The following is a 26,155-nucleotide window of genomic DNA, read 5'->3' on the forward strand; positions in this document are numbered from 1 at the left end:
TGATCATCCACTCCCATCTCTATTTGTCCATTATATTGAAGGTTTACTGTATTAGACTTATTTGTGAATGTATCTAATCTGAATTTCTATTTATGCAGGAGGGCTATATATTGAAACGAAATTGTGAAAAAAAAAAAATATTGCCCTACTGATATGCAAGTTAGATTATGTTCTTACTGTAGATTTTCATTATACCCATTACAATTAAGTTTAAAAAAAATTAGTACTAATGTTTATATACTAATGATTGTTTTGACTCTTTAACCAAGATTAACTTTCTTTTAATAAAAACATTAGATTTTAGTTTAGACTCAGTCAAAAATTTAGGAGATATTTTGTTTTGATACATTAGTTTAGAGTAATGCATCATTTAGTTTTAACCAGAACTGTAATTACTTTTCTGAATACAGCACATTTAAAAGCATTATTATTACACCTACTATGAATTAACTAATATACTACAGACATGCAGTTAAATAAGTAAAATAGTTATACTAGTAGATATTTTTGTACACTTCTGGAGGTTGGCATTAAAAAGACTGCATTTAGTTCTCATGTGAATACAGTATTTAGTAATAAGAGTAGGCTTCTAGTGTACATATATTTTTTATTCTTTTTTTTTCCAGTACTGATTTTGACTATTTTAATACAAGAAATGGTAAATTGTGTGTTTTATGTATTAAATCCAAAATCTTTATTATTTTCTTCATTTAAAATAACCTGGCAAATTTCCTTCTCTATAGTACAGTATTAAATATCATTGTATACTTTTTTACAGTATTTGTTTTGGGTAGTAGTTTCTGTTCTTAAATAGCATGCATTATGAATGTAGATATTTATTTTGCTTTGAAAGTATTAGTACAGTATATGCTTTGAAATTTGATGTAATCATGTATCAGTTTTAATTCATTTTATTTTTGGTTATTGTATAAAGCTAATATACAGTAAGTGTATATTTTTTTTTTATTTCTGTATATGGCCATAAAAATTTGTTTTACTTTACACAATACTGTAGTGTAATACCTTGATAATGTTATTAATAGCCTTTATTCATTCATAATTCATTTATTTATTTACACAAGTGTTTATTGATATTTTATATAAATAACATACAGTAATCTAAATTTACCTCTGTATGTATATTATGCATATTGTCAAATTTTTATTGTCAAGTATGTCTCCTTATATTAGAAAAATTATATATATATCTTTGTTTTGCAGAAGTATGTATAGTATAGTTTATCCCTAATTTATTTTTTATTTTCAGCTTCGTAGAGCATATACTGCCCAGTGTGAAGAACTCAAACTTCTTAGACGGCAACTTATCATCAAAGATCGACGAATTCATGAGCTTGAAGACCAGCTTAACAAATTGAAAGTCCCTCACAAATAGGTCTTATGCAATTAGGAAAACTGTTGGGCTCAAAGATCATTTCTTTATCTACATATGCTTGAGAGTCTTCTTTAATGTAAGAGCTTGAATATTGACAAATATGGGTGCTTAGCAGTAGATGTTACACTTCATGAAGATTTAAATAATCTCGGTATCACACAATTGCCATTCATAACAGTAGTACACATATGAATGTCTTAATAGATTTTATTATAGAAAATGTGAAAATCTATTTTCTTTAATCTTCAAATGGATTAGTAAAACTAAGAAACACTTAGACATAGCTTTTGAGAAAGGTAAGACACTTCAGCCAAAGGTAATTTTCTCAAATGTACTGTACTAGTAACATTAGATCTCTTAGTTCAATGGTAATATGGCTATTTATGTTGAAAATAGAAGATTTTTGTTGTATATATAGTACCAAATATCATGGCAAATATGATTAGTTAAAATCACTTTCTGGAGAGGAGTAAAAAAAATCTTATTTCAATATCTTTAATTCCAGAACTTAAAGAGAAAACAAGAACCTTATTATGTATTCTATTAGGTCTTGCTGACACTTATTAGTTTATGCATTTGTTGTAGCTCTGGTATCAACTGAGTTTTCTTAGATTATTAAATGTATGTGTTATTCTTACATACACAATCACACACACACATACATACAATATCACACAAGCACATCAAGAAATTAGAGAAAGTGCAAAGGTTTGCAACAAGGCTAGTTCCAGAGCTAAGGGAAATATCATACGAAGAAAGGTTAAGGGAAATAGACCTGATGACACTGGAGGACAGGTGGGTTAGGGGAGACATGATAACAACATACAAAATATTGTGAGGAATAGATAAGGTGGACAGAGACAAGATGGTCCAGAGATGGGACACAGAAACAAGGGGTCACAACTGGAAGTTGAAGACTCAGATGAGTCAAAGGGATGTTAGGAAGTATTTCTTCAGTCACAGAGTTGTCAGGAAGTGGAATAATCTGGAAAGTGAGGTAGTGGAGGCAGGAACCATACATAGTTTTAAGACTAGGTATGATAAAGCTCATGGAGCAGGGAGAGAGGACCTAGTAGCGGTCAGTGAAGAGGCGGGGCCAGGAGCTGAGTCTTGACCCCTGCAACCACAAATAGGTGAGTACACACACACACAGCCTCACACACAGCCTCACACACACACACACACACACACACACACACACACACACACACACACACACACACACACACACACACACACACACACACACACACACTGCATATATAATGTACAGTGGACCCCCGGTTAATGATATTTTTTCACTCCAGAAGTATGTTCAGGTGCCAGTACTGACCGAATTTGTTCCCATAAGAAATATTGTGAAGTAGATTAGTCCATTTCAGACCCCCAAACATACACGTACAAACGCACTTACATAAATACACTTACATAATTGGTCACATTCGGAGGTAATCGTTATGCGGGGGTCCACTGTACTGAACTTATATATGTCATACTTTTTAAGTCAAACCTTCAGACTTATTTGGCAAACATCATTTTGTCTAAGAAGCTGACCACAAACTCATTGTTGTAATAACACAGCAAAAATGCACATAGCCATATGTTTTAGATTCATCGAGTCTTTTAAAAATGTTAGCCCCCTACAAATTAGATGGTATTGTATAGTCTGATCCTACACAGTCTATCTGGAGTCTGTCCCATTTTAGTTAGTATTATTATATGTCAAGGAAGTTAATTTTGTGATGTTCCGACAGATTTTTGGCAAGTTACAGCAAATATTGATACTGTACTGTTTATGTGCTACTCATTTAACAAAATGTTTGATGCTGAATAAGCTAAGTTATTAGGTTCACCTTAAAAAGCAAAACACACACACACACACACAAACATACATAAATTAATTTGGCTAAATTAATCACATAGTTATCATGGCACGATCAGAAAGATTTACGAGTTTAAACAAGTTAGTATAAATTTTTAATGCAGTATGGTACAGTAATAGTAGTAGTAACAATACAGTGTTGTGATAGGATAACTTGGCCAACTGTTGAAAACTACTGCCTTCACATCTCTCAAGGAACCCATGGAGTGCTTTAAATTTAATTATCGCACTGTTACAATAATTATTGATCAGCGAATCGCATTCCAAATTATGAAAAACTCGTGTAAAAAAAGTTTGCTTGAATTTAGGATTTTTATAGCTTGTGGTGTCAATTTTTGCATTCCACTGGGATTAGATTATGCATCTTTCTTCTTTAATGCCTTGCTGTTCCATTTTTCAGATATTCTATGCACATTAAAATGGGACTTGTTCATGCTTGGTGGTGTGTGTGTGTCTATGTTACCTTTCATGGGATAATGAATGAAAAAAAATATTTTGAATTATGGCAAACATTTGATATTTAAATTACAACTGTATCTTTGTGTATATCATGGCATTTAATAGCCGTTTCTTTATTGAGGTATTTGTAGTGATTCATAATGTTTAAAAGTAAAACATTAAAAGTTAAATTTGCACCAACATTTTATTTTTTTTAAATGCACATTGGGGAAATGTTAGAAATAATATTAGTAAATCATGAGGATGGTGTCTTAAAGTACCAGTAATAAAACTAGCCTTAGTAAATTTTTTGTTATTTGCTACAATATCAGACTGCACCATCTGGCACAGATTTAAGTTATTATATGGTACTTCACCAGGAAGAGGGAAGGAATCTAGTAATATTGCTCTCAAATTGTTAACTGGAAATCTGTTTTTTCAGTAGAATGTTTGATCATGTGCCTCATTTTTAATGCTATTTTATATTCAAGACTTTACAATGCTAATAAGTTTTGTATCTTGTAAAACAATAAATACAGAACAGTAGGCGACCAGTTTTATGTGCAGTCAGGAGTTTTATATGCATTTTGGCTTTCAAAGTTGATCTCCATTTCAGAACTTCATCTGAGCCTAACTTTCACACACAAAAAAGCCCTTGTGATAAAAGGAAGAATGTCTTTGTATTATTTTAAGTATATTAGTATTAAACTATATAAAGCAAAACTATTTTACATATAAAGTAAATTTACTATTTAAAAAATTCAGCTAAGAATTTAACCCTTTCAGGGTTGGTGCCGTACTAGTACGGCTTGCACGCCAGGGTTCGTGCCGTACTAGTACGCATAAATTCCAGCGCCTTCGCATCTAGTGAGAGAAAGCTGGTAGGCCTACATATGAAAGAATGGGTCTATGTGGTCAGTGTGCACAGTATAAAAAAAAATCCTGCAGCACACTGTGCATAATGAGAAAAAAAAAAAAACTGACCATGTTTTTGGTTTAAAACAGCAACTTTGCACTGTATTTTCATATGCTATTTATGGTTGTATTCTAGTTTTCCTGGTCTCATTTTATAGAATGGAAGACATATTATGGAAATTGAGATGACTCTTATTGGTTTCACAATGAAAAGTACCTTGGAATTGAGCTCAAAGTAGCAAAAATGCTCGATTTTTGCCAAAGTTCAAAAGTAAATAAATCAAGCCACACGTCCAATACACATCAACTGGTGAGTGTAATATTCTTTCACAAGTGCACTGATATTATTTATACCATTTCTACACTAATGCAGTAGTCTGCATAACAGTAAATCTTCTATTTTTTGTGAGAATAAAAATTCAGTGGAAAGCAAAAGAAATGTAATAGAGGCCTGGGGACGTGACTAATGAACAGAGGAAATGTTATTTTAGTGCCAGGAATGTCTGTCTTGTTTATTCTGGACCCTATTTAGAAATTGGCATCTTTTGAAATTTGTGTGAAATTGGCAAAATTGCCAATTTCAGACCACTTTATTGGATAGTTGAAATCGGTAAATGGGTGGTTTCTTGTACTCATTTGATAGAAAAAATGGAGTTCTAGTGAAATAGTTATGATTTTTGTCGACTGGTACATAGGAATTGGCCGAAAATAGGGCTCAAAGTGGGCGAAATTGCCAATGAGTAAACATCATTGAGATAGCTAACTTTGCGAGAGCATAATTCTGTAAGTTTTCCATCAAATTTCATACTTTTGGTGTCTTGATGATCGGGAAAAGATTCTCTGTCATGTCATAAGAAAAATATTTTTTTTTTTTTTTTTCCAAAAAATTTCCGACCCTGAGAACAAGTTTAGGAGAGGGCCTCCGGACCCTGAAAGGGTTAAAACCTGCGAGATCAGAAATGTACCCTCGTACAGAATTGGTCGTCTTACATATTTACATACTATACATATTTCCTGTAATTGTAAAGCCATAATCATGTACTATTAAATTTATGTGGGTCCACTAAGCCTATAAGGGACATACAATGATTGGGAAGTGGAAGGGGATGGGGGTATTCAGGTTTGATCCAAGAAAAAGGAGTATCAACACTTATTTGGATCAAGATCACTAGCATTAAGGTACCTTCCCAACCTTGAAGGGGTAATCACCTATTATCAGGATGAGTTTGGTCCCAATAAAAACATTGCCCACCATGAATGTATATTTCTTGAGGTAAATATTTATACTTGAGGCTGGAACATTCCTTTTGATTGTCTTTTTCATCTCTGCTTAATGTTTTTTAACATAAGAATTTTCCTCTTATTGAGTAGATATGCTTAATTTATTGACAGTCAATCCAGCACTCATAATTCACATATGAATATAGTGAAAAATGTTAACTTTCACCATCAGCACATGAAGATTGGTTACTTATATTTATTAAAGATTTTGCAATAACTTATAGTAGGGAGAAAAACAAAACCAATGTGATAATACCTCCCATTTTTGTAGTTTTTAGAGGTTGGAGGGTCCTTGATAATAAGCTGGACTTAGAGATTAAGCACAGAAGAGTGTGCATAATGTATGCTATAGCCATTGTTGCTATTATTAGAATCAATCTACTTGGTGAGCATATAGTGAGTAGATAAGAGTTCTTGCATGTCATGTAACACAGTATTGCAATATAATGGTTTCTGAAACTAGGCAATATTAATGCAGTATAGGTAAACTCCACTGACTGCTGCCACTTAAAGCTTTGCCCGGTTTCATTTTTGGTAATGTAAATGCCTGTTTCATAGGTAACAAGTGCTATTTCACATTAATTAATTATTATTATAGGTTGAGCATCCCTTATCCAAAATGCTTGGGGCCAGAAGGATATCAGATTTCTTTATTTTTTGGATTTTGGAATATTTGCATATTCCTACATATGAGATTAGACTTGGGGTACCATTCCCAAGGTAACAGCTAACACAAAATGTACTTATATTTCATGTACAGTATATACACAGTCTGAATGTAGCTTAACACAATATTTTTAATAATTTTGTGCACAAAACATAGTTTGTGTTCACTTAACCATCAGAAAGCTAAGCCATCACTTCGTTGGCTGCCCTATAAAATGCTTTACACTTACACTGCTGTCCAGTTTCTCCAACAGATTGATTTTTTGTTACCCATAAGGGTATTTGCAGGCCTTTTTGACATTTTCAGCAATACATTCGCACCACAGAGTAGAGTATGAGCACAAAATACTCTGTAATCATAGCGAACAATGCACATAGGTTTGGTTGTGATAACTGTTAACAAAATGGCACCAACAGAGCATCATAGCCCTACCCTTTGGCACATGTCACAACTGTCTGGGTATGCAGGGACCTGTGCAACATCTGGGAACCTCTCCACAGCCAACTGGAATTTTCCATTTGTGGCATAATGTCAGTGCTCTAAAAAGTTTCAGATTTTGGAGCTTTTCAAATTTCAGATAAAGGATACTCAACCTGTACTATTAAACTTACAAAAAAAAAAAAAACTAAACCCAAAAGGATCATTCAGAGCTGCTTTATACCCATATTTTTTTTTTTTTTTTAAATGGCAAATAGGCAGTTCTACTCAAGCTTTCATTCTTGTGGCTCACTCTTGGGTGCAAACACATCGACATATCTTATCCACTATTTGTAGATAATTGAGAAAAGTTGCTACATTGCAGCAAATGTTTAATATACACTAAATTGGAGAAACCAGACTGCTTTGCTTTCAAATTGTAGAAAAAACTTTTTAAAGAACTGAAAAGTTGGAGAAACCATCTCTAGCAATAATAGCAAGCTTATTAAAACATACAGCAATCCATTTTACTAGAAATCATTGGTTATTGCTCTCTCAGTTCCAAGTGTTCAGTGTGACTAGCCTTTTCGTATTGGAAGAAAAATATGGATTTTAGCAACAGACTAGCAGCACTGGTGAACATTCCAAATTTCTCCTCGCAGCATTATCTTTTCCTGGAATAATGTATAAGTGATAAATACACACCATAAGTGTTCGCTGTAGATGAAACTGGGTTGTTTCCTTTAGTTTTAGAGTTGAATGACCACCATCACTTGCTGTTGACACTTGCTACTAAGCAAATTCCCAGTCGCATTTCCTCAAGTTACAACATGCATGTTTGGACAGTTACTTGTAGTGGTGAATGGCTTTACTTTAGATTTGAATATTGTTCTTCCAGAAACAGGTTTTTCCCATTAAGCTAAATATTTTGTTGAATGCTGCTCTTGTAATGTTCTCCTACCTAGGAATTGATCCTGATCATTCAGTGGGTTTTTCTGTATTCAGATTTGCAACACTTGTAAACTATTCTTAATCCATTCAATTCCTGTGATCGTTGGCCATGTCAGAATATTAAATAATGCAGTATTAACTTCATATTTGCTTTTGTTTTTATAAATATTTTTTTCTTGACCTGGAACTCTTTATAAATTCATAATTCCAGTGTACATTCCAGTTTCTTTCTTTTGCATTTGGAGGTTTAATGTGCCAGTGACTAATTTTGTTTTCACTGCCAAAAATGTTTTGTATGTGATAAGAATCATCACCAAAGAAGTAAAATTTCCTAACTTTCCTACTGATCTTGTGTAATACAATAGGAAAAGGAACTTGACACTGTTGCAATGCATTCCTCGAGCTTATTTTTCACTTATTACATTAAAAAAGAAGCGCTAAACCCATGTGGATTTTGCAGTTATAAAAAAGTTAGCTTTATTAGAATGCTCCATAAAGTTAAACAGGCCTGATTGAGTCCTTTGTTCTCTAATAATATACAGTGGTACCTTGACTTACAAGTTCAATTCGCTTCGTGACCGAGCTCATAACTCAATTGCTCGTACAGTGGAACCTCGGTATGCAACCTTAATTCATTCCAGAGGGCTGTTCGAGTGCCGCTCCATTCGAGTATCGAGGAAGTTCTTCTCAACCAATTTTCTGTTTGATTGGCTATCACTAAGCGTCGTAGGCCCCATGGTGACTTATACAAATAATACACAAAAACACTAAAAAAAGAAATTGCGAATGAACACGTAGCAGTTTACAGCAAAGTTCTGGCAGGTCGTATTTGTTTGTTCGAGTAGGGAGCAGGTCGTAAACCAAGGTTTCACTGTACTATATCAAATCAATTTTCCCAGATGAAATTAATTGAAATGCCATTAGTCTGTTCCAGCCCTGAAAAAACCACCCCAATTTTTTTGTTACGGGGTTTTAAATAAGAAAAATGTATTTATAAATAAGAAATGATTTTTGCCTTTTTTTGCCAGGTCCCAGGAATGTTTTAGAAATGCTGGAGTATATATGAAACTCCTTGAAGCATGGTGTAAGATGAATGTCACTCTACTGCTGACAGTGCAGCAGTGGAGTGACATTTGATGATCGTGCACTGCCTTGGCTATATTTTTCACTGTTACACAAACATGTCTATCTGCTTGTTACTGTTTCTATCTGTATTTGTCTGTCTATCTCTGTCTCTGCTTATCTGTCATCCTGTCTCTCTACTTATCTCTCTGTCTCAGAGAAAGAGCCACTCATGAACCAACAGGTGTTACACATGATGCAGAGTCATCACGTCTGATTCCTGAACAAGTGAAAATGTGTATTACTTGCCAGTCATGCTTATTATGCCTTATATCTACAAGCATAGTATAGCACTTTGTCTGGATTTTTTGGGTTATCCTAGGTAATTTACACTATGTATAACTGTGTATTTATGTGTACCTGTGAGATAAAGACACAGTTAGACAGACAGAGAGATAGATACAGACAGACAGAAGGAGACAGACACAGCCAAAGCAAATCAGCCAGCCAGCCAGTCAATTGGCCACCCAACCAGCCAGCCTGTCGAACATGTATTACACGTTCCAAAATTGTTTCTCTTTACTTAGGGCATACATTATAGAACATTCTGGCAGGATGACATTACCAGTGGTATCAAAATTGAAAGGATGTTACACATTGGTTATTATCGAGGTTTTTGATATTTCCTCGGTATCTCCTGCGAGTGGCAAAGTATCTGAAGCTCGCTCACAAGTCGGATTTTGGCTCACAACTCAAAGCCAAAAATTGACTGAGCGATGGCTCGTAACTCAGAAAACTCGTAAGTTGGGGCACTCATAAGTCAAAGTACCACTGTATATAGCAAATAACAGCGTCACTTTTATTTGTAGTACAGGTATCCCTCAAGCAATGTATTTTTACTTGATAGTAAATGTTAATCTAAACATGAAAGGTGTTGTAAACTATTGTTTTCTTTGTATTTTTTTTTATGCTTGTTCATAATCATATGTAGATATAATCATGACTTAATCATACACAAGTTATATATTGGGTTCTCTTGCTGTTTGGATACTTGTAAGATTTTTTGTATACATTTATTATAATTTTGATTTTTACAATCTTAGGTTTTTGTTTTTGTGAAACCTTTGCAAGTTTTGTCAGTTCTTATTCTTGGAGGATGCTTGATGTTCCTTATGGGAATATCCAAGGTAGGTAGAGGTTTATGTTTAAAGTTCCTTCTTTTCTTGAGTGATATTTATTTGCCAGTAAACTATCCTCGAAGTCATGTTCAAGTTGACAACCTATGGATTTGGGATCAAGAGTGCAGATTATGCATTAGTTTCAATTATTTGACCCAGATACCCTCTTAGGTCTAACAAAGAGCAAATTAGGCAAGTTGCTCTGTGAGGCTACTGTGTACATGAAGGTATTGAAAGTAATTCTCTGTCTTTGTTAATCCTGATGTAATGCTTCCATCTATAATTAAAACAGTATTGTTCCTGTTTTTCATTAATTTATTACTACATTATATCAGGTTTCATTACTTATTTGAACATGTTTGAATGCTAGAGGACCATGGAAAAAATGTCTAAATAGGTAAAGCTTAAGATTTCAGAGTTTTAAATTGTCTTAAATGCATGTGTGCATTGTTAAGATGCTATTATTGTCAGAATTTAAGCTTTATTATTGAGACACATCTGGTGTTTATAGACATGTCAGCTAGATCATTTTTCACCTAAAACTTTTTCATTAGAAATATAAGTGTTGGAATTCATTAATTTTTATTGGTATATTATTAATAGTTTCACATAAAAAATATTTCAAGATTTTCAGATGGTGTTTTCTGGTTATAGACCCTTCAGTTAAAAATGTATTTGTAATTAAATGTAAACCCGAGCATTCTGAAGTTCTTTAATATTTTATTTTATTGTTCACAGAATTGCCAGCTCCTAATACCTAGTGTTAACAGGAAATAGCAATAGTAATTTTATTTTTATATGTTGTTAATGTATTTTCTTTTGTACAATAATTCTTTACCAAAAATGTAAGAAATGTGATATACAGTATGCAAGAATAATTGCAATGCTTATTTAAAGTGATAAAGTTCATGTTTGAGTTCTGTGTATTAACTGTTTTACATAAAATAATTGATCACATAATGAATGTCATTGTACTGCATCTAATATTTCCAAGTCAGCTTCTATGTTGTCAGGGTCATGTTTAAAAAAAAAAAAAATTATGTAACATCTGAATTGATCTCTAAACATTCAGTATAGCACTTGAGCTTTATAGAGTATTCCCAAAGATGGTTTGAAATAATAGTTATTCTATTAAAAATTTAGAAAATATGGCCCAGAGATAGACATGTTTCATTTATTACATTCATGACTGATAGTACTATTATAAACTTTTGTTAAATTGCCCTTATGTGCAACAGAAATAAATGGTTGTAATGCAGTTTTCTTTTCTATTCCTTTATAACCTCTGAACATTAATATTTATAATGTGTGTGAATCTTTTACAGAAAAGAGATGGGATAAATACTGAAAGCAGGTGGTATATTGTGCTGGAATGTTTGTCACTCCAACTGAAGGAAATTGAATCATCTTGAGGAGTGTTAGGTGACCTTTGATGGAACACTGGGTGACCATCCAGTGGGCTGTACAAGTCGTTTAAAAAAGTTATCCAGAAATTCTACTCCCCACTTCTCATCATCCTTCATTTCCAACTTCGGTTATACAGTGGACCCCCGGTTTACGATATTATTTCATTCCAGAAGTATGTTCAGGTGCCAGTACTGACCGAATTTGTTCCCATAAGGAATATTGTGAATTAGATTAGTCCATTTCAGACCCCCAAACATACACATACAAACGCACTTACATAAATACACTTACATAATTGGTCGCATTGGGAGCTGATCGTAAACCGGGGGCCCACTGTATTGCATTTCTAGTAAACTCAAAAAGGTCATTTTTTGCTAGGTCTCTGGACATGCAGATGATCAGAATGCTGAACAAGCAGAATCAGCCATTCTGTTAGCTATTAATGACACTATTTTTCAGTACTCTCAACAACTCTGCAATCACTGGCAATAACAATGGTTTAAGTTGGACTAAAACAATTTTTTTTTTATCTGCATTTAGATTGCTGGCCATCTTCCTTTTGTTGAAGGGTGTGGGACACTGCAGTCTCACTCTTATGTATGGGACACATGCAGCTCACTCATAGATTCCACATGAAGAAATGGCTGGCACTCAGCGAGGACTGTCAAGCCACACCGTCAGTCCACCATGTCTTAATAGATTGTTCTATCAGTGGACACACAGGATTCACTTTCAAAGTCTTCACCGTCTAACACACTTAAATGACCTCGCCAAAAGTATCATCTTTGACAGACTCGCTCTCTCTGACTTCTTTAATGGAAACTAATATTAATTTTTATTTTATTTTATTAACACACTGGCCGATTCCCACCAAAGCAGGGTGGCCCGAAAAAGAAAAACTTTCACCATCATTCACTCCATCACTGTCTTGCCAGAAGGGTGCTTTACACTACAGTTTTTAAACTGCAACATTAACACCCCTCCTTCAGTGTGCAGGCACTGTACTTCCCATCTCAAGGACTCAAGTCCAGCCTGCCGGTTTCCCTGAATCCCTTCATAAATGTTACTTTGCTCACACTCCAACAGCACGTCAAGTATTAAAAACCATTTGTCTCCATTCACTCCTATCAAACACGCTCATGCATGCCTGCTGGAAGTCCAAGCCCTTCGCACACAAAACCTCCTTTACCCCCTCCCTCCAACCTTTCCTAGGCTGACCCCTACCCCACCTTCCTTCCACTACAGACTGATACACTCGTGAAGTCATTCTGTTTCGCTCCATTCTCTCTACATGTCCGAACCACCTCAACAACCCTTCCTCAGCCCTCTGGACAACAGTTTTGGTAATCCCGCACCTCCTCCTAACTTCCAAACTACGAATTCTCTGCATTATATTCACACCACATATTGCCCTCAGACATGACATCTCCACTGCCTCCAGCCTTCTCCTCGCTGCAACATTCATCACTCATGCTTCACACCCATATAAGAGCGTTGGTAAAACTATACGCTCATACATTCCCCTCTTTGCCTCCAAGGACAAAGTTCTTTGTCTCCACAGACTCCTAAGTGCACCGCTCACCCTTTTCCCCTCATCAATTCTATGATTCACCTCATCTTTCATAGACCCATCCGCTGACACGTCCACTCCCAAATATCTGAATACATTCACCTCCTCCATACTCTCTCCCTCCAATCTGATATCCAATCTTTCATTACCTAATCTTTTTGTTATCCTCATAACCTTACCTCATAACCAAGATCATACCTCTCAACCTTGCCACTTGGAACGTCCGTATGCTTCTCGACAGGGGCGACTCAGACAGACCTCAGAGACGTACAGCACTCATCGCAAACTTGCCAGATACAGCATTGACATCACTGCCATAAGTGAGACTAGACTTGCTAGCGAGGGCGAACTCTGCGAAAGAGGAGCAGGCTAAACCTTCTTTTGGTCCGGACGAGGAGCCGAGGTGAGACGGGAGGCAGGAGTTGGCTTTGTAGTGAAGTCATCCCTCATTGGTAAGCTGGCTGGCCCACCAAAAGGAGTGAACGATCGCCTTATGACGATGAGAAGCCCCCTGTCCTGCGGACAGAAGTTTGCCACTATTGTCAGCGCCTATGCCCCCACCATGACCAACCCAGACGAGGTTAAGGACAAGTTTTATGAAGACCTGAACGCCGTCATCACCACTGTCCCCAGCGCATGATAAGCTCATTATCCTTGGTGACTTCAATGCGAGAGTCTGTCGTGACAGCACCGCCTGGGAAGGCGTGATCGGAAAGCATGGGGTGGGCAGCTGCAATAGCAACGGCCTGCTGCTCCTTCAGACCTGCGCCGAACACGACCTTCTGATCACTAACACCATCTTCAGCCTCCCTACCCACAACAGGACATCATGGATGCACCCGTGTTCCAAACACTGGCATCTCATTGATTATGTCATTGTCAGGAAGAGGGACAGGCAAGATGTACGAGTCATGAAGGCCATGTGTGGCGCGGAATGCTGGACAGACCATTGCCTCATCGTCTCGAAACTCAAGCTCCGTATCCAGCCCAGGAGACGCCCTCAGGGCGCGAAACCACCAAAACGCCTGAACATCGGCGAGCTGAAGGCCCACAACTTCAAGCAGTCCTTTGCATAAATCCTGGAAACCCGCTTGGAGTCCGTCGTGCTGGACATTCAAAACGTCGAAGCAGCATGGACCACACTCCGTGATACAGTGTACAGCACAGCCATGGAGTGTCTAGGACCCGTCACCAGGAAGCACAAGGACTGGTTCGACGAACACTGCACAGAAATCCAACAGCTGCTGGAAGAGAAACGAAAGGCCTACATGACCCACATCAACGACCCAAAGTCCACAGCGAAGCAAGATGCACTGAGAAACATACGCAGCAATACCCAGCGAAAAATGCGTGAAATGCAAGACTCTTGGCTAAGCAACAAAGCCGATGAGATTCAGGGCTTTGCAGACAGAAATGACATGAAGAACTTCTATGACGGCCTGAAAGAAATCTACGGCCCTACCACCTCTGGCACATCACCACTCCTCAGTGCAGATGGGTCAACGCTTCTCACAGACAAGGAGAAAATTCTAGAGAGATGGGCAGAACATTTTGACAGCGTGCTGAACCGTCCATCCACCATCAACGATGAAGCCATCGAACGTCTACCTCAGATTCCGACCAACGAGACACTGAATGCCATCCCCACTTTGGAGGAGACTCAGCAAGCAATACGTCAACTGTCCAGTGGCAAAGCTCCTGGGTCTGACGCCATCCCAGCTGAAGTCTACAAAGAAGGCGGAATGGCACTGGTAGAGAAACTTCACCAACTCTTCCAGCCTGTATGGCAGCACGAGACAGTTCCTCAGGACTTTAAAGATGCTTCCATCGTGCATCTCTACAAATGAAAAGGAAACCGCCAGGCATGCGACAACCATCGTGGTATCTCCCTGCTCTCCATCACAGGCAAAACCCTGGCTAGAGTTCTACTCAATCGGCTCAACAAACATCTAGAGCAAGGACTCCTACCTGAAAGCCAGTGCGGCTTCCGGAAAGATCGCGAGACTATCGACATGGTGTTCGCTGCTAGACAGCTACAGGAGAAATGTCAGGAACAGAACGCCGACTTGTACTCCACCTACGTCGATCTGACCAAGGCCTTCGACACCGTTAGTAGAGAGGGCCTTTGGAGAATCATGGCGAAGTACGGCTGCCCAAAGACATTCATCGCCATCGTACGCCAACTTCACGATGGAATGCTGGCCAGAGTCCAAGACAACGGAGAGACGTCTAAACCATTCCCAGTCTCAAATGGAGTGAAACAAGGCTGCGTGCTTGCTCCCACCCTGTTCAGCCTGATGTTCTCGGCCATGCTTACAGACGCATTCAGGGACACAAATGCAGGAATTGACATCAGGTACCGTACAGATGGGTCTGTCTTCAACCTCAGGAGGCTTCAAGCAAAAACCAAGGCTGCAACTGACACCATCAATGACCTGCTATTTGCTGATGACTGCGCCCTCAACACTGCTTCAGAAGCCGCCATGCAGCACAGTGTTGACAAGTTCTCTGACGCCTGCAACAACTTCGGGCTGACAATCAGTACAACAAAGACTGAAGTGATGCACCAGCCTGCTCCGGGAAAGACCTATGTTGAGCCAAACATCACCATCAACGGGCAGCGACTGAACGCCGTAGACAAATTCACCTACCTCGGCAGTACCCTTTCCAGAAGCGTTGTCATCGATGATGAGGTGAATGCCAGACTTGCCAAAGCCAGTGCCACCTTCGGCAGGCTCCACAAGAATGTATGGAACCGAAGAGGCATCACCACAAGCACCAAGATCAAGGTGTACAGAGCCATAGTCCTCACCACACTTCTCTATGGCTGCGAAACCTGGACTGTCTACAAACGTCACGCCAGAAAGTTGAACCACTTTCGCACCACACGGCTCAGGGCTCAGAAGAATTCTCGGCATCAAATGGCAATATAAGATCCCAGACACAGAAGTGCTGACTACAGCTGGCCTGCCTAGCATCTACACCATCCTAATGCAGACACAGCTTCGCTGGGCAGGTCACGTTGCTCGCATGCCAGACCACCGGCTGCCAAAGAAACTCTTGTTTGGCGAACTGCAGCATGGAAAGCGCTCTCAAGGAGGCCAAAAGAAGCGCTACAAGGACACCCTTAAGACTGCTCTGAAAGCTTTCAACATCACCCACACCATGTGGGAGCTGATAGCTCAGGACAGGAATGACTGGCGAGCAGTTGTCCAGAAAGGGGCAACATCCTGCGAGGCAAGCAGAATCTCACTAGCTGAGCAGCGCAGGCAGGCAAGGAAGACCAGAGCCATCAGACCCCTCAATGCCTCCACCCTTCCCTGTCCACACTGCCAGAGAACGTTTCGTGCGCGTATTGGCCTGACAAGTCATCTGCGTACCCACCAACTTCGACCCCAGGATGACTAGATGGTCCTCGTCGAATCGACGGACAAATAACAACAACTCTTTCCTGTATTTACTTTTAATTTTCATCTTTTGCATACCCTGGAGTTTATCTGGAGAGAGTTCCGGGGGTCAACGCCCCCGCGGCCCGGTCTGTGACCAGGCCTCCTTAGGTCAGTGTCCCAGGATGCGACCCACACCAGTCGACTAACACCCAGGTACCCATTTTACTGATGGGGAACATAGACAACAGGTGGAAAGAAACACGTCCAATGTTTCTACTCTGGCTGGGAATCGAACCCAGGCCCTCGTCGTGTGAAGCGAGAGCGTTAACCACCAGGCCACCAGAGTCCTGTACCAAATTCATCCACCAATTTCTGCAACTTCTCTTCAGAATCTCCCAAGAGCACAGTGTCATCAGCAAAGAGCAACTGTGACAACTCCCACTTTATGTGTGATTCTTTATCTTTTAACTCCACGCCTCTTGCCAAGACCCTCACATTTACTTCTCTTACAACCCCATCTATAAATATATTAACCCTGAAATGGTCCAAACAAATCGACGTTCAAATTCATAGTGCTACAAAAGTAGATCTACTTTTTTTTACATATTTTCAAATATAACAAAAAATAATGTAGATAAAAGTTTTTTTTACAGGTTTTCAAATGTAAAACAAAAAAAAGATCTACATTTTTTACATACTTTAAGATGTTGAAAAAACGTATATATACGTTTGGACCATTTAAGGGTTAAACAACCACGGTGACATCACACATTCTTGTCTAAGGCCTACTTTTACTGGGAAATAATCTCCCTCTTTCCTACATACTCTAACTTGAGCCTCACTATCCTCGTAAAAACTCTTCACTGCTTTCAGTAACCTACCTCCTACACCATACACCTGCAACATCTGCCACATTGCCCCCCTATCCACCCTGTCATACGCCTTTTCTAAATCCATAAATGCTACAAAAACCACTTATATGTTTCGCTGTAAACACCTGGTCCACACACCCCCTACCTTTCCTAAAGCCTCCTTGTTCATCTGCTATCCTATTCTCCATCTTACTCTTAATTCTTTCAATAATAACTCTACCATACACTTTACCAGGTATACTCAACAGACTTAACCCCCTATAATTTTTGCACTCTCTTTTGTCCCCTTTGCCTTTATACAAAGGAACTATGAAGTTTGGAGCATTTTACAATGTAGTGGGAGAGGAAGACATCTACAGAGACGAAGCCAGGGCTAAGATTCATACAAGGAAATTTGTGTATTAGAGAGGATTCAACTAGACAGCGACTGTTCGAGTTGGAAGTAGGGAAGACAGTTTTAGCAGAAGACCAGTCAATAGGATGGCTATGATCTCTGACGTGACAGAAAAGAGCATTGTTAGTGTCGGCAAGCCTAACACTATTTTTGTGTTCCCTAATCTGTCAGAAAGAGATCAACCAGTTTCTCCGAAGTATTGAAGAGGGCAGGAGGAGCAAGAAATAGAGTAGACACCAGGAACATCTGTAGAGGGAGGAGAGGTATGAATGAGATTAGTGCGTAGAGTGTTAGTCTGGCGGAAGGTAAGCTTGATGTCTAAGGGACGGAGAGAATTGTTGAGATTAGAAAGACCGGAAATGTAGGGAAGGAAGAGGATAGAAGAGTTCCCAGAAGTAGAGAGTTTGGGAGAGAAAAAATTACGTTTAGCACGTGAGAGGGCAGAGTCTATGAAATGGGAAGGGTAGCCAAGACGGGGAAAACGAATTATGAAGAGTGGAAATTTCTGCTGGAAGGAACTGAGGATCACAGATGCGGAAGGCACGGAGAAAGAGGGAGATAAGAACACTTTTCTTGACAGGGAAAGCATGATAGAAAAAGTAGTTAATGTACATGCCACTGTGCATAGCTTTTCGGTAAACGGAAAAGGAAAAACCTGTATCTGAGCGGTGGACATGGACATCGAGGAAAGGAAGCAAGGAATTAGATTCCCATTCAGCTTTAAACTTAATGGAAGGGGCAAGATTATTACTACTACTACCACCACCTCTTCCTGCCTATATATAGCCGTCCTGCTCCACTTCTGGTTAGTGTGACTTTGTAAATGGTCCAAGTTGGACCGAAACTCCTCTCCATGTCGTCTTTGAGTAAGAGAAAACGGTGTTTTGAAGAGGATAACTGCATTAGAACATCAGTTTACTAAGAAATACACCGAAATAAACGCGATTTTCGCGCTTTTTTTTTTTTTTTTTTTTTTTTTTTTTTTTTTTTTTTTTTTTTTTTTTTTTTTGAGACGGCGGGCCGGCCGGCGCTCCAGGCCAATATCTCGGAAGTAACTTATTCACTTATTTCGCTTTACTACGCCTTTATTACTTAATTAAGTGAAATAATATTCTCAGAAATTGTAAAATAATGATTTCTCTAATTATTAAAGGTAGATTTTTTGGAAATATTTCAATTATTTTGGGATTTATGTGGGAGTAAAGGGCAGATATTTTGCAACATTCCAAGAACTAACAAACTTTATTTTTTTGTGAAATAAAGATAAGACATTTAGAGGACATTATACCTTTAGAAATTCGTATTAGCATTGTTCTCTTGGCACCACGTGTCCAAACAACTTTACGTCGTCCCATATAGGAGAAGTGACCTGCCAAAGGGCATTTTCAGTCCTTTCTCAGTTGTTGTTTGAGGTATCTCATTGATAAATATTTTCAGGAAAGAGAGAAAACACTTCGTCTTGTGTACCAAAATTGGAGGAAATCGGACGGAAAACAAAACAAAAAAAATCAATTAGTCACAGGCTCCTTGAAATATATTTGTGCACCAGTGTGAGGAGTATACAGGCACCACGTGGTTTTGTATTTCCTTAACTTTATTTATGTCAATTTATGAAACTTGATTAATAAGTAATTATAGTCATGCAAACAGCTAAACACACGTCATCATTAAAAACTGTTTAAGTCGCTAGTCATGTACATTATATTCATGGAGAAATTAAATCAGTAAGGCTTTTACAGCGCCTAAGGAATGGAAGGCAGTCAGGTTTCATCCGAGGAAGGGGAGGGGTAACTCCAATTGTTTGGATGAATTATATATATATTATAATCATAGGGGAGCACTAAACCCGTAGGATTATACAGCGCATGTGGGGGAGGGATGGAAGGTATTCAGGCTCAATTCAGGGAACCGGAGCACAGATCCCATTCTCTAGATCAAGAGCCCCTCACCAGCATCAAGGAACCTCCCTTGAGGGGTACAGCATCAAAGCACCCATTGAGGGGTTAAGTTCAACAGACACAGCTAACACCTTTTAGTATTTCCAGACCAACATATTCTATAATGATTCTAACACACTAACAATTACAAAAAAAAAAAAAAAATCGGCTTTTCGCCATTACAACGTTTTTGAGTTAAATGGCGACACACTTCATTCTGGGAACAGCCACAACTGCCTCGTTTGCTTTCCAGATAATTACTGAAAATTGCTAGGTCTACTGTTAAACCAGTCTAACACTTACCATTGGCGCTGTGGTAGCCTCTTGCTGCTTTGATCAACATTGACCACATGAAACAATTTTCACATTATCCGCTAATGATTGCATGAGTGTCCTCCATGAATAATTCATGTTGGTTTTCGAGTTTAGTCATTTCCTATACAAGACTGAGCAGCACACATCGTCAACACAGTCACCAGGTGATCACTGAATAATTCCTGCTTCTTCCGCCACCTCTGCCACGCCAATTCTATTCACTCTAATTATTGTCTTCTAGCTTTATTACAAAAAATAAATTAAGCCAATAAATTAAAAATGACACTTCTGAGTTGATAGCTTGTAGTTTAGTTACATAATTTCTAATTCTTTTTTTTTTATTTCTGAACGACAAATTTGGCATTCGTAAAGTTTTAATACTATTTACTATCGTAAATTTTAAGAGTATATCCCGCTTAATGTGAGAGTATCTGGAGCAGCAGTGTATAAACAAAGAAGTATATATTTGAGCATATAAAGACTTAGCGCTTACTCTAATCACTCTCCTTGGATTTTTTTATATTTTATTTAAAACAGTATGTGGAAAATTAAATTTACCTGGATGAATCTCATTAGATACATACAAGTAAATGGTAACAAATTATTATTATTATTATAATCAAAAAAGAAGCGCTAAGCCACAAGGACTATACAGCAAATGGTAACAAAGATAATTATTATTTATCAAAGTTACAGAGACAAATAGGAATTTTTAGGACAACTAGGTCGCAAAAAATGTCCCCCTTCGATACCTACCATCTATCTCTCCACAAATTGCTCTAGACCTATATTAATTGCAAATGAAATGTACATCACCAGGAATTCTGGTAAAATTTAATATAAATTTGCGGACTGTATATTAAAATTAATAAATGATTACATATACACATTTATATAACAGAAGGAGAATTTATATTCATAACACTCACCAATTAGTCTGGAGGTTACTGTGTGTCGTGTACAGAACCCCCCTCTAACTAAATTTATGATAATACTGGCCAGAATTACAAACATAATTTAGATAGCTTATGAGGTTCCTGGAACTGTCCTGTACAACTGTTTAATGCTCAAGTTATGCAGGAATGCACATCCAACAATTTCGGCTCCTGTTTGAGAGGTTTTAAGCCCAATATAACCCCTAGAACGACGAAAATTAAGCACATTACATTAGAGTGCCTGTAACACATTCAAACAAACAATGGTGACTCCCCCTGCTCGTCAGCGCAGGTGCAGAGCTTCCCTGTCGGTTCACTTCTTCAAAATACACTTTTAATCAGGTTTATTTACACAGAACAACTTTGGGAAATTATTTTCCACACAGTATATACAAGATACATGTTTAGTTAGTTTAATATGTTTATTATGCACCCCATACCCATCCTGTGGGCGGTAGCCAAAAGATTACAGAGGTACATAATTGGTCCAGGGACTGGACTCCAAAGTTTTGATAGCTGAGCAAGTTACAGAGGTAATGAATTCACAATTTACAAAGGTAATGAACTCACAATTTACAAAGGCAATGAACTCCAGGTAGGTCTGTATGGAAAATTTTCTAGGGGTGATTACCTGTATGTACCTCAACATTATATACATACAAGTAAACTCATTGGGAGACAACCATATTGTTTACCGTAGTCACCCCGTGTAGACATGTGAGAAAACTTAACCACCCCTGGCCACGGCAGGTGGTCCCTTCGACCTCACATTCTTATCCATATCTATCCGAGACCAGTATGGATTGGATAGCACCCACAAGTACGGTGCTACTAATTAATTGTGGACTGTATAGATTATATTAGTGTAACTGAATGAAGGGGGGGGTAGGCTACACATGGATATATCCATCAAGGAAAAACACTTGTACATAATCTCTCCACTTACCAGATATTCTCTGGTGGTCACTTGATGTAGCTGGATCACTCATAACCTATCCAATTACAACATACCTAACTGGCCAGTATCAGTCTGCTATAACTAGAAGGGTTACTTAACTGTGGGTGATTGATACTCCTTATTCCCTCCATTCACCATCTCATTTCGATGTCCTGCTACACCGACACGGTTCTTATTCCAGCAGGACGAGGTATCCGTCGGTTTGTCCCGGTTTAGAAGTCGTGATTCGAAAAAGCTTCACTATCCTCGGTACGAGAATCACGCATTCACTCGGAGCAGGGCGATCTATTTCACATCCCGCATTTTCTTAACTCAATGTTATTATCACTGATTACATTACCACTCACAAGACGATTTAACGTCTCATAATTATTATACACATTAGAAGTCACTCCATTAAGATCTGAGGCCGATGAGTGAGGATTAACACACGGGTATTTCCCCTGGACGCACACCATGGCCGCGCACCAGTCACACCCGGTCGAACCATTATTCACTAATTTTACCACCTTTTTACGGTGGTCCCGTAAATCACGTTCCCTCACTCTCCACCAGGAACAGTTACGACACTTCCTATTATGAAATGAGGCCTATATTAATCCTTAGGCCACCGTGAACGCCAATTTCCTGGTTCCATGCTTTCCCAGCCTCCTCACTATATTCAAAACACTCCCGCCTCCTCCATGGCCCGAGTCGACCTCTCCCCTCGCACATCCGCGCATGCGCAATGGGAACTCTTGGTTCTATCCCATTGTCAAATATATTTTTGACTCAAATGGACACATTAAACACCTATTAGGCACTATAGTTTCGGAAAATTAAAAATTTTCCACACTGCGGCCGGGCGGAGGTCGTTGCTAGACGACTTACATAATGTGGAGTACAATTTTCCCATCTTCACTGGCCACCTGGCTTGGGAACTCCAACATTGGTATTTACATAATCACCCATTAATTCTTTCCACCTGTTAACTCCTCAGGTAGAGCTCCATCCAAAGCACACTCAAGCCTCCATGCTTCTGGTATTAACAATTTCCCTCTTATTGTAAGGTGTGACACTAAGTCTATGCTCTCGGGGTTAATTTGTTGGGCATACTGGAATTATGAGACTTTAACAATAACAAGTCTCTCTCAGTATCCCAAGTCAGCCCCAGCACATTACTGCATATAGGCACTTCAACTCCATGGCCATCCATATTTATTGATCCCTCAAAATGGACTAATTACTGTTCCATTCTCTCAGGGGCATAAGCCTATGCTCCCTGGATTAATTTATTGGGCATACTGGAATTATGAGACTTTAACAATAACAAGTCTCTCTCAGTATCCCAAGTCAGCCCCAGCACATTACTGCATTATTTCATTAACCCCTTCACATATCCTCATTAGTTCCTCTTCAGTTGACGTCACACCCGGAAATTGTCCACATAAGATTATTTACCCAATTACTTCGCTCAGTGGACCACCTGTGCACTTAAGGTGTGCATTTATCGTCGCCTGAAGTAAGAACAATTTATTATTTAACTGTTTATTAATTATATCATTATAAGCAGTCAACAATTTTGGTGTCTTGCTCAGTTCGCAGAGCTGGGCCCTTTAACTGTCCATACGGGGGAGTTTACCAGGAGAGAGTTCGGGGGTCAACGCCCCCGCGGCCCGGTCTGTGACCAGGCCTCCTGGTGGATCAGCGCCTGATCAACCAGGCTGTTGCTGCTGGCTGCACGCAAACCAACGTACGAGCCACAGCCCGGCTGATCAGGAACTGACTTTAGTTGCTTGTCCAGTGCCAGCTTGAAGACTGCCAGGGGTCTGTTGGTAATCCCCCTTATGTGTGCTGGGAGGCAGTTGAACAGTCTCGGGCCCCTGACACTTATTGTATGGTCTCTTAACGTGCTAGTGACACCCCTGCTTTTCATTGGGGGGATGGTGCATCGTCTGCCAAGTCTTTTGCTTTCGTAGTGAGTGATTTTCGTGTGCAAGTTTGGTACTAGTCCCTCTAGGATTTTCCAGGTGTATATAATCATGTATCTCTCCCTCCTGCGTTCCAGGGAATACAGGTTTAGAAACCTCAAGCGCTCCCAGTAATTGAGGTGTTTTATCTCCGTTATGCGCGCCGTGAAAGTTCTCTGTACATTTTCTAGGTCGGCAATTTCACCTGCCTTGAAAGGTGCTGTTAGAGTGCAGCAATATTCCAGCCTAGATAGAACAAGTGACCTGAAGAGTGTCATCATGGGCTTGGCCTCCCTAGTTTTGAAGGTTCTCATTATCCATCCTGTCATTTTTCTAGCAGATGCGATTGATACAATGTTATGGTCCTTGAAGGTGAGATCCTCCGACATAATCACTCCTAGGTCTTTGACGTTGGTGTTTCGCTCTATTTTGTGGCCAGAATTTGTTTTGTACTCTGATGAAGATTTAATTTCCTCATGTTTACCATATCTGAGTAATTGAAATTTCTCATCGTTGAACTTCATATTGTTTTCTGCAGCCCACTGAAAGATTTGGTTGATGTCCGCCTGGAGCCTTGCAGTGTCTGCAATGGAAGACACTGTCATGCAGATTCGGGTGTCATCTGCAAAGGAAGACACGGTGCTGTGGCTGACATCCTTGTCTATGTCGGATATGAGGATGAGGAACAAGATGGGAGCTAGTACTGTGCCTTGTGGGACAGAGCTTTTCACCGTAGCTGCCTCGGACTTTACTCTGTTGACGACTACTCTCTGTGTTCTGTTAGTGAGGAAATTATAGATCCATCGACCGACTTTTCCTGTTATTCCTTTAGCGCGCATTTTGTGCGCTATTACGCCATGGTCACACTTGTCGAAGGCTTTTGCAAAGTCTGTATATATTACATCTGCATTCTTTTTGTCTTCTAGTGCATTTAGGACCTTGTCGTAGTGATCCAGTAGTTGAGACAGACAGGAGCGACCTGTTCTAAACCCATGTTGCCCTGGGTTGTGTAACTGATGGGTTTCTAGATGGGTGGTGATCTTGCTTCTTAGGACCCTTTCAAAGATTTTTATGATATGGGATGTTAGTGCTATTGGTCTGTAGTTCTTTGCTGTTGCTTTACTGCCCCCTTTGTGGAGTGGGGCTATGTCTGTTGTTTTTAGTAACTGAGGGACGACCCCCGTGTCCATGCTCCCTCTCCATAGGATGGAAAAGGCTCGTGATAGGGGCTTCTTGCAGTTCTTGATGAACACAGAGTTCCATGAGTCTGGCCCTGGGGCAGAGTGCATGGGCATGTCATTTATCGCCTGTTCGAAGTCATTTGGCGTCAGGATAACATCGGATAGGCTTGTGTTAGTCAAATTTTGTGGCTCTCTCATAAAAAATTCATTTTGGTCTTCGACTCTCAGTCTGGTTAGCGGCTTGCTAAAAACTGAGTCATATTGGGACTTGAGTAGCTCACTCATTTCCTTGCTGTCATCTGTGTAGGACCCATCTTGTTTAAGTAGGGGCCCAATACTGGACGTGCACTTAAGGTGTGCATTTATCGTCGCCTGAAGTAAGAACAATTTATTATTTAACTGTTTATTAATTATATCATTATAAGCAGTCAACAATTTTGGTGTCTTGCTCAGTTCGCAGAGCTGGGCCCTTTAACTGTCCATACGCCATCCTATAATTAGTAGGTAATTCTGGACGGTCGAGCTTCCACGGAAGTCGCACCCAGTAATGTCCAGATTCAAATTTAACATCCTTCAGGTATTGTTCCTGAGTAAAGGAATCATTTGGACTTTCCTCATTTATATTAATCCCTATGCTGTCCAGCTCCCACAAATTAGACTGGTTCAACATCTTTCTCGATAGAAGAATACTTGTACTGGGTTGACCTTTTATGAGCAAGACACCGTGACTGTATTCACTACTTCCTCTAGTCATTATTACTAGGCGGTAGTCTGCCATATATTACATGGCCCGTACCAGTGTTGAGGAGAGTGACGCCGCATGCTTTTGGATTTATGCCCTTTATCCTGAATTATTACATCCAACGCCGGCAAGGCTACCTCAGCTAGGCCATCATTATTGCCATTAGCTGCAACCTTTACATCAGTCACTGTAGTGTCAGGGTTATTAACATTATCATTATTGTCACCATTATTATAAGAATCACATACAACCCTGCACATAACTGTATGGTGCTTTCCCTTGTTGCATTGATAGCAACTGTTCAATTTGGTATGACAATCCT

The 26,155-nt window shown here is 39.2% G+C and overlaps 1 protein-coding gene across 5 annotated transcripts in view; it reads left to right on the top strand.

Annotated features, from left to right (window-relative positions):
• Window positions 1–11,442, top strand: part of LOC128684148 (coronin-1A) — a 214,757-nt gene extending 203,315 nt beyond the window's left edge. For 4 of the 5 annotated variants that reach the window (XM_070095434.1, XM_070095425.1, XM_070095429.1 and 1 more), the window contains one exon: window positions 1,268–11,442. In XM_070095434.1, the coding sequence (XP_069951535.1) occupies window positions 1,268–1,393 (126 nt within the window). In that variant the 3' untranslated portion in view covers window positions 1,394–11,442. The remainder of the gene's footprint in view (window positions 1–1,267) is intronic. The other variant, XM_053770260.2, reaches the window with a different exon arrangement.
• The last annotated feature ends 14,713 nt before the right edge of the window (window positions 11,443–26,155 follow it).

Source organism: Cherax quadricarinatus, chromosome 4, assembly GCF_038502225.1.
Source record: "Cherax quadricarinatus isolate ZL_2023a chromosome 4, ASM3850222v1, whole genome shotgun sequence".
Taxonomy (NCBI): Eukaryota; Metazoa; Arthropoda; class Malacostraca; order Decapoda; family Parastacidae; genus Cherax; species Cherax quadricarinatus.